This window comes from Triturus cristatus, chromosome 6 (genome assembly GCF_964204655.1).
Source record: "Triturus cristatus chromosome 6, aTriCri1.1, whole genome shotgun sequence".
In the NCBI taxonomy this organism is placed as follows: domain Eukaryota; kingdom Metazoa; phylum Chordata; class Amphibia; order Caudata; family Salamandridae; genus Triturus; species Triturus cristatus.
Window position 1 is genome coordinate 1,741,077,768 of NC_140589.1, and position 9,465 is coordinate 1,741,087,232.

The following is a 9,465-nucleotide window of genomic DNA, read 5'->3' on the forward strand; positions in this document are numbered from 1 at the left end:
TAACATCATCATTGCCATTGAACCTTCACTTACATGCACTATTGTTGCATTTATTCTTCTTACGGCATCCAGTTTGGATAGATTAGTATTTCCTAAAGAGGCAAATATTTAGTTAGCTAAGGGGCGTTGTAAAACTTTCAAATGTTGTACCAAGTAGACAAATCGCACCCACAAATCACACCTTACCGTCTCGAATCTTGAACTTCAGGAGACGGTCTTATCCACTCCTCAGTGCATAACCAAATATCATAACGCAAATACATCGATTTGAAAAAGTATTTTCCCCATCCCTGGCAAAAAGAAGAAATGTGATACTGATAACATTCCACCATTTGCTAACGACAACCTGACTACGTTATGCCTGCTCAAGCTTTATTCAATTAAACTGTAGATCAACAACAAGATTTGCTTGAACACACCTGTCAGGATGAACGCTAGTAGGGAGAAAAACTAAAACTATTATTTAGAATAACCAACTGGAAAAGGTTATCCCACTGTCCAAGAGACAATGGACAACTTTCTATCTCTTGATGTCTTCTGATAATCATTTTACTAGACGCAAAAATAAATCGTCTGGACTGTATTTAGGGAGTAAGTTAGCATGTTGGTAATCAAACAATCAATAGATTTTTTTTAGCAAAGGATTTTGTTAATTATTTGGAATTGCAGACTAGTATTAGAGTGGTCTCAGATCCAAGTATAATGTATCCCCAGGGATAATGCATCACCATAAAATCAACTGAACACACTTGTATCAGATGATATAGTGATTAGTGCCTTTTTTGACTGGATGTGCACATACCAAGAAGGTTACTGTGTTGCTCTCATGATGCATGGAGAAACACCTGTCCCCTTGTTTGCGATGAAGGGTAAGTGGTTCATACAATACAAAGTGCAAGTTAATTAAAAATCTCTACTTGCCCACTCTTCTGACGTGTGTGTGTGTGTGTGTGTGTGTGTGTGTGTGTGTGTGTGTGTGTGTGTATTAGTAGTTTCTAATATGGTAATGGTCATGTTTAGCAAGAATGGCTCATTGTCATATTGTAAGGCTTTCTGTATTTTAGTACATAAATGGAGAATAATAGGAAATTTATGTCAGCAGTAAGTATTTTAAGAATGACGGTCTTCCTTTTATGTATGTGTTTTCCTGACAGTCCATTGAGGGATAAAATGAAAATGGTTACATAGTTCATTAATGGCAGATCAGGGTGTATTGTATTATCACTGTTCCATTTTATTCCTAGATCTGTCTTGGAGCAGGAGGCTCAATTATGAACTTCACATCAAGCTTGTTGACTATCACTTATCCCTTGGGTATAATTTTAAAATTGATCTTTATGCTGATGATTAGGATTAGAAAAGAAGCACTTGTTGTTTGTTTTCCAGTCTCTCAGTTGCAATAGCCCACACTGTGACTAGGGTATACACGTCCTTAAATTCTAAAATGCTTTCCATAAATGTTCACCAGACTACTGTTCTTCCACTCTGACTTATTATGCAAAATATTTTAAAATTAAATTTAAAAAACAAATACAACTCCATCACATTTATGCTTGTTGTGATCTTCACAAAAACAACACATGGTTTAATTTATTCTAAAATGATTACAGTTTAGAGTAGATAGACAAAAATATGTTATTTTCTTAATGGACAGTTTTTACTTTTCCTAGATCTTGTAACCATAAGTTTGATCCAAGATTCATGAATCAACCAATATATTTTTCAGTTATATGCATTTAGGTGAAAATTCACTAATATCCTTTTCTAATGCAGTGTGAAGATGTGATGCAAAACTGTAACCACTATGGGCGCCCATTATGGTGATGTTATCCAGCTACAAAATCATGGAGTCTGTGTCCATCACTACATAACCTAAACACAGCTATAGCTAAAAGTACAGTTTCCCAAAGATACCTTCTTGCTGTAACAATGCACCATTCTGACAAACTTGGATATTACCCATCTACTATAAAACTGGATCATACTAAATGAAATTCAACCTCAATAATCGAGACTACAATATACAACCCTGGTTCAACACCAAGAAGCAAGTTTTCTCTCCCTCTTCCCCAATGCACACATTTCCTTAGATTCCAGATTAGTCTTAAAATCAACTTCAAAACACAATTATTAACTATGTCCAAATTACAGTGCCTCAAATGTATCTACTATTCTACACTGAACCCCATTTGCATTCCACTATTTAAGTACTGTTTAGCTCCGTCTGTCCTTAAGTGAGACTTCACAAATTCACTAAACACCCACTCCATTAAGGTTTCATGTTCACAGAGGACAGGCTACAAAATACAGCAACATCACCCCAACTCCGATCAAGCTAAAGTGGCCCCACCGCAGCCCACCATTCTCCAAGTCTTACTCATATACAAAGTCACGCAAATTATAAAGCTGTCTGCCTTGCCAGCAATCTCGCTATAAATGGCTTGCTTGCTGACAAGCTCTAGCAAGACTAGAAATCCCCAGCTAAAACAAATATAAACGTTGCAAACATACTCCAGCTGCCATAAGAGATTCTGGTATGCCATGCACTGCAACCACTTTCCTGTAATTAAAACAGGAACTTAACACCTTCCTCTAAACACAGCACTTCCTCACTGGAAACACAAGCAACCCCACATGCATTCCTGCCTATTGGGCCTTATAGAGGTGACGCACCTTGAGTCCATTACGCTACGCTTCCTATCTAGGAAGAGACCAAAACTAATTTGCATGTCATTGGACCCTGTCTGTAATGACAAAGACAAGCTAAAAATGTGTAGACCAGAATGTGTCAGTTGTCATTGGTTCAGACTGATAAAAACATTCCATAAACCACTTTTGAGCTGTGCAAATGAGTCATTGTAAGTGGCATGTGGCTATGTTTGTAAGTGGACACTTCAGTGTGCCCTAATGCCTCAAGTGGTACCACACTAACCAAGACCAATACATTTGCTTTGTGTCTGCAGTTGCTTGCTTTCCCATTCAACTCTGATCTGGCCCAACAGTTTTAGGTAGAATAGGCTTTTTGGGTGAGGTCAAGGCTGGTTTGCATGTGGATGACATCCCTCTGTATAGGCAAAAGTGAACTAAAAAAAACAGATGACAAGGAAAGGACCAGGAGAAATCACCAGTGATTCAGACTGATTCAAAAATGTCCATCCTTTGCCATTTTGTCATATGGCAATGGAACAAGACAGGCTTGTATTAATGAATGAAGTGGGCAAACTCATTCATCCTAGGAATAAATAACATGTGAGAGATAGGTCTACACACTTGTAAATGTGCAGAATGTAATTGTAGAAATAAATTGCAATAATGCAATTGTGTTCTAGAAAAATTGTGAGACCCCCCCCACTTGATATGCACACGCTTTTATTGTCTTCCCAAAAGTACCATAATGTACAGTGCTCAGTTACGTCACAGTTCGGTTTGTTCTATATAAATTCCTGCTCACACATACATGAGGCCCTGATGTTTCCAGAGTAGAGTCAATTAAAAACATCTAGCTAAAACAAATCCCAATACCGGTCTCCTTCCTCTCATTCTATAATGCGAAATTTTTAAAAACCTTTTAAATGTTTTCTGGAGAAATATACAAACCATAAACAGTGTCTGGTGTTTGTCTCAATAAGGTATTATGACCAACTTCTAGATAAAGTTTGAGGAATTCCATTAAGATGCTTGTATTTCCTCTTATTTAATGCATCTTTAAAGTCTGCTTCAATTGAAACTTTAAAAAAACATGTTCCCTCAATTGAGACTTGAAAACCATATTTTTGTGATTTGTAACAACTTCTATTTCACACAATTTTAGAATTCCAAACTCTTTATATACAAAACTGAGTTAGAGAACGACTGCCTATAGAAAATGTGTAATATTGATAAAAAAGATGCACAATGATAAGGAAGTGAGCACAGTCAACCAAAAATAAAGTACTATGTGGTTATGACGATTTATGAAATTTCACATTTCTATTTACAGAGAACATCAACAAACAACAACCTGACAACTGTACGCTACATTTAGTCAAATAACATTCCCTATAAATGTATACACTACATTTAGCCCAAATAATTTGCCCTATAAATGTAATCACGATGAGACTATCTTACCATTACTGTTCTCTGAACTTTGTCGTGCCATTTCTTGCCTCAGGGCAGTAATCGAAGCTTCACGTACTAGTGCAGAGAGATCGGCACCACTGCAAAAAAAAAAAAGCAAATAAATAACTAAAGAAAAAACACAAAATGCTATAATTTATTACACTGAGATACTTTTTCTTATAATTAATGGAACAAAAATAACTTTTGCTGAAAACATAAAAAGTAAAAATGGGCATAGAAAGATTAAAAACTTTTCACACTCAAATTGTTTGTTTAAGACAAGGCACCAATTTAATCAATTTCTCTCTGATTGGTAAATATAACTTACACTCCAACATCAATTGTCTCTACATGTTTTACATCACATACGCGCAGCACTTAGTGCAACTTGTTTTTACGTCAGTCTGATGCAACAAGTGAAAATATGGTTCTGTAATTTTGCCAAATTGCTCAAATAGGTGTACCCTTCGTTATTTCAATAGTATCAGGTGATAATTAAGACTTTCATATTCAGTACTGCTAATCGATTCTTTTGTCAAAAACTACCTTAAGCAAAGACACATTTTAAAACATACATCAGAATGCTTAATGTAAGAAGTCACAAGCTAAATCAAAATTGTCAAGCGAGAGCGTCAGAATTCAAGCAGCCAAGCATTTCTTTTTCACTTTATTCACCTGTTATCAAATGTGTATATAGTATTTTCGATCCTGTTAAAATGTGTTTCCAATATAGAACTTTCTAATCATCCATTGAGAAAATGTTTTGAATTGTTAAGGATTCTTACACCAGCATCCTTCCGAGAGACATTATTTTTTAACTTCACAGGAATTTGCCTCATTTATGCATTAGGTTTTGCTGACCTATATTTTTAATAACTGTTGTCATGTCAGAATGCTAATGTTTGCACTGTTTTCCGAGATTTATTTTTTTACATATAAATAGTCATTCAAGTCACAGTTCATGTGCACTGAGCAGATTTCTCACTTGGACATCCAATCTTTTTTTTGGGTGGTTTGATCCTAGCTTACATGAAGGTTTTGTGCTTGATCATAACTATGTGGTGCATGGTTATAGATTAATTATATCGGAAGGCATTAATTGATCCAAAACTTTGAAAAGTGTCCATAATGAAACCGTGTGATATGCAGTGATTGGGCACTGCTGGCGAAGAAGCAACATTTCCTTTTTGATGGCCTAGCAAAAAAGACTACTGCCGGATGACCCCAGTGGTTAAAGATCATGTTCTCCAGATCCCAATTTAACTTCCACTTGTGAGAAACACTATTTGCCCTGCTGAGGGTATTCTAATACGCAGTGACGACTCCTTGAAGGTGTTCTTTTTTCAGTGAGACTCCATGCTGAATAGCTCAGTTCCACAGGAGTTGTGCTCCTTCGGACAATTGCTGGACCTTTGTACCATACTGCGTGTTGATGCAAAACATTACTGTGAGATATTGTCTGTCCTTACTAGTACCAGTGAATTTTCTAACCTTGGAAGGAACAATTGTAATCACTATCATAATGCCCAAACCTTCACAACATTTATGTGAAGGTCCATCTAATATATAGTCCAATGACCTCCTACATCCAACTTGTAAACAGAGCACTTCACTCCTCCATCGATGTATCTGTGGTCAGGCCGAAGTAAGCTGATTGAGGCTGAAAAGCCAAGGATTGTGTGAGAGTTTCACACTCCAACCAACATGTCAAAACCGGTTTGATTTTGGAAACAACTTGGATATGATCACCAAAGGTTCCAATAAACTGGAGAGACTGGGAATCTGGATCTTCCTGCAATAAGTCCATATGTAGTCTGCAGAAAGGGATCAGCGAAACGCGCAAAGATGCAATGAACAGCAAGGACTTTAAGAGAAAAGCCAATGTTGAGTTATTGGATCTGCCGAGTATGGGATGGACTATGCGAAATTCTCTCTTCTAATGGAAACGTCATGCCTACTCTAGTGTTCTGGAAGAACAGTTCTGGGTTTGACTTGATGGCAGCAAGGCCAAGTCGATTAGTAAGTACCAAATTAAGTGCCAATGCTGCACAAGGCTTTTGCCTACTCTTATTTTAACTGTGTATTGAATTAAACAATCACATGGTTGACTACTTTTTCGGTCAGATTTAATCAGAGAGGTAACTCAATTACATCATATTTTTCATTTTTCAACAACTGATAATTTCTTAATTAAAAAACTGCACCGTGATTTAAACAATACCCTTGTTACACAATATAAATACAACAATTTTGTAAGATTTCGACACCCTCCAAAATGCAATATTTAGCAAAAAAGACATTCAACTCTTCAACATACATACCCACTCACACCCATTCATATTCCTCAATATATACAAAACTAAGTGAAAACTGTGTCGAATGACACGTGAAGGCCATCCAGAAAGGTTTTTATACTTTCGTTGCCTATACTCTTTCTTTTCTTGAAAAAAGGTTTTTTTAGATGATCGATTGGCCTTTGCTCGTAAGGTCTACGCGTTTCGGAACCCTTATCTTGCTGGGAACCTCATCAGGACCAATGTACTGAAATAGATGAACAGAAAATTGTTTAACCAATGTCCTGTCTCTTGGTGACTTAGGTGGTTGCGCTATATTTAAAATTCTCACCTGCAACTTAGATGCAGTCTGTGCCTCGCAGGGGATGTGTTAGCCGTCTACCTCTGTCTGTCAAGCCCAAATTTTTGCCTGTCAAACCAAATAATACAAGGAATACAATCAACTCCAGCCTTCCTTATCATACAACAACAGATACAACTCTCTCTAAGTCAGAAGTCAGTCTGTCTGATGGTATGGCGCTTACTTGAAGTGTGCGTCAAGGTGCAGAGTCTCGGTTCTGGTTATCTCCGACTCCTCGGTGTAACTGGTAGTATTAACACCGTCCGTGTGTTTAAAAAATGGCTTCAACGTTGCCAGTTGCATTCGTAACACTGTGTGTCAGAAAAAAGCGGAACTCGTAAACATAGTGTCTCAGTTGGTGTTGTATGTACAGCATCGCGGGTGGTTGGAATCTCACCTCAATGGAACGAATTTCCCGCGTCTCGTTGGGGTTCTTTGACGTCGCTGCTCTGCTCGGTTCCCGTTCTCGTCAAGGTGTGTTCTTGAATAATTGACGCATCACGTGAAGACGTGACGTCAGTCTAATTACTTCTGGGAAATGTAGTTCTTGGGAGCTGGTGGCCTCTTTTTTATTTTTTGACAAAAAACTTTATTTTGTCCGGCAAGAGGGCGCAATGATGTTTATTATGGATCGCTAAAGTATTCTTAATGTAGTCTCCGGATCTCCGATCGGACACCACTTGTCTTGTAAAATCCATTTTTAAGTTGTAGAAAAGATTGTTGTATTTCATTAGCCAGGTGGATGAGCAGGACGCCACTGAGCTGTGGTCGACAAAGCCTGAAACTGTGGCGAATGGACCTATCCATTCTTTGAGTTCATTTTGTCCTTATTTATGATCTCTCAATTCTGTAGAATTCCAAAGTAGGTGGAGATTTCCGGAGGGTGTTTTGATATCATGGTAGTTTGTGTTTGCGCTTCAGTGAATAAAATCCAATAGTTGTCACCTTCCTTCCTTCTCTCTGTTCTTATAGGTTGAAAATTTCCGAGAGTTCGTTAAGTCCGTCAACTGAAGTGTTGAATTTGATAATCAACATTGCTTCCCGTCTCAATAGTTTTGAGTCCAGATCCCCACCTCTGGCGTCCTTTTCGACTTTGGAAATAATAGTCCATCTCAGCTCTCTTTCTGTATGGTTTTTAGAGGACCAATGATTGACAAGAGGTGCATTTAGGATATGTTTGCGAATTCTAGATTTGTGTTGTTGGATCCTCTGTCTAATTTCTTGATTGGTCTTACCAATGCACAACTTCGTGCAGGGACATAGTATTCCATATACCACGAATTTAGATTTACAGCCATGCCCAAAACCAAGAATGCCACAATCAGAAGCTTCTTAAGCTTACCTCCCATACAAGGGCACCACAAATGTGGCACTTGCACATGTTGTGAGTCAACCATCGAAGGCGATTTTTTCTCACACAACGGTATCAACTGGAAACATGATACGTTTTCAAATTGTAAATCTAAATTCGTGGTATATGGAATACTATGTCCCTGCACGAAGTTGTACATTGGTAAGACCAATCAAGAAATTAGACAGAGGATCCAACAACACAAATCTAGAATTCGCAAACATATCCTAAATGCACCTCTTGTCAATCATTGGTCCTCTAAAAACCATACAGAAAGAGAGCTGAGATGGACTATTATTTCCAAAGTCGAAAAGGACGCCAGAGGTGGGGATCTGGACTCAAAACTATTGAGACGGGAAGCAATGTTGATTATCAAATTCAACACTTCAGTTGACGGACTTAACGAACTCTCGGAAATTTTCAACCTATAAGAACAGAGAGAAGGAAGGAAGGTGACAACTATTGGATTTTATTCACTGAAGCGCAAACACAAACTACCATGATATCAAAACACCCTCCGGAAATCTCCACCTACTTTGGAATTCTACAGAATTGAGAGATCATAAATAAGGACAAAATGAACTCAAAGAATGGATAGGTCCATTCGCCACAGTTTCAGGCTTTGTCGACCACAGCTCAGTGGCGTCATGCTCATCCACCTGGCTAATGAAATACAACAATCTTTTCTACAACTTAAAAATGGATTTTACAAGACAAGTGGTGTCCGATCGGAGATCCGGAGACTACATTAAGAATACTTTAGCGATCCATAATAAACATCATTGCGCCCTCTTGCCGGACAAAATAAAGTTTTTTGTCAAAAAATAAAAAAGAGGCCACCAGCTCCCAAGAACTACATTTCCCAGAAGTAATTAGACTGACGTCACGTCTTCACGTGATGCGTCAATTATTCAAGAACACACCTTGACGAGAACGGGAACCGAGCAGAGCAGCGACGTCAAAGAACCCCAACGAGACGCGGGAAATTCGTTCCATTGAGGTGAGATTCCAACCACCCGCGATGCTGTACATACAACACCAACTGAGACACTATGTTTACGAGTTCCGCTTTTTTCTGACACACAGTGTTACGAATGCAACTGGCAACGTTGAAGCCATTTTTTAAACACACGGACGGTGTTAATACTACCAGTTACACCGAGGAGTCGGAGATAACCAGAACCGAGACTCTGCACCTTGACGCACACTTCAAGTAAGCGCCATACCATCAGACAGACTGACTTCTGACTTATAGAGAGTTGTATCTGTTGTTGTATGATAAGGAAGGCTGGAGTTGATTGTATTCCTTGTATTATTTGGTTTGACAGGCAAAAATTTGGGCTTGACAGACAGAGGTAGACGGCTAACACATCCCCTGC

The 9,465-nt window shown here is 38.3% G+C and overlaps 1 protein-coding gene across 1 annotated transcript in view; it reads right to left on the bottom strand.

The window, feature by feature from the left end:
* Positions 1–9,465, bottom strand: part of NVL (nuclear VCP like) — a 444,777-nt gene that overhangs the window by 84,963 nt on the left and 350,349 nt on the right. The window contains exon 21 of the mRNA XM_085612998.1: positions 4,111–4,199. Coding sequence (XP_085469124.1) covers positions 4,111–4,199 — 89 coding nt within the window. The remainder of the gene's footprint in view (positions 1–4,110; positions 4,200–9,465) is intronic.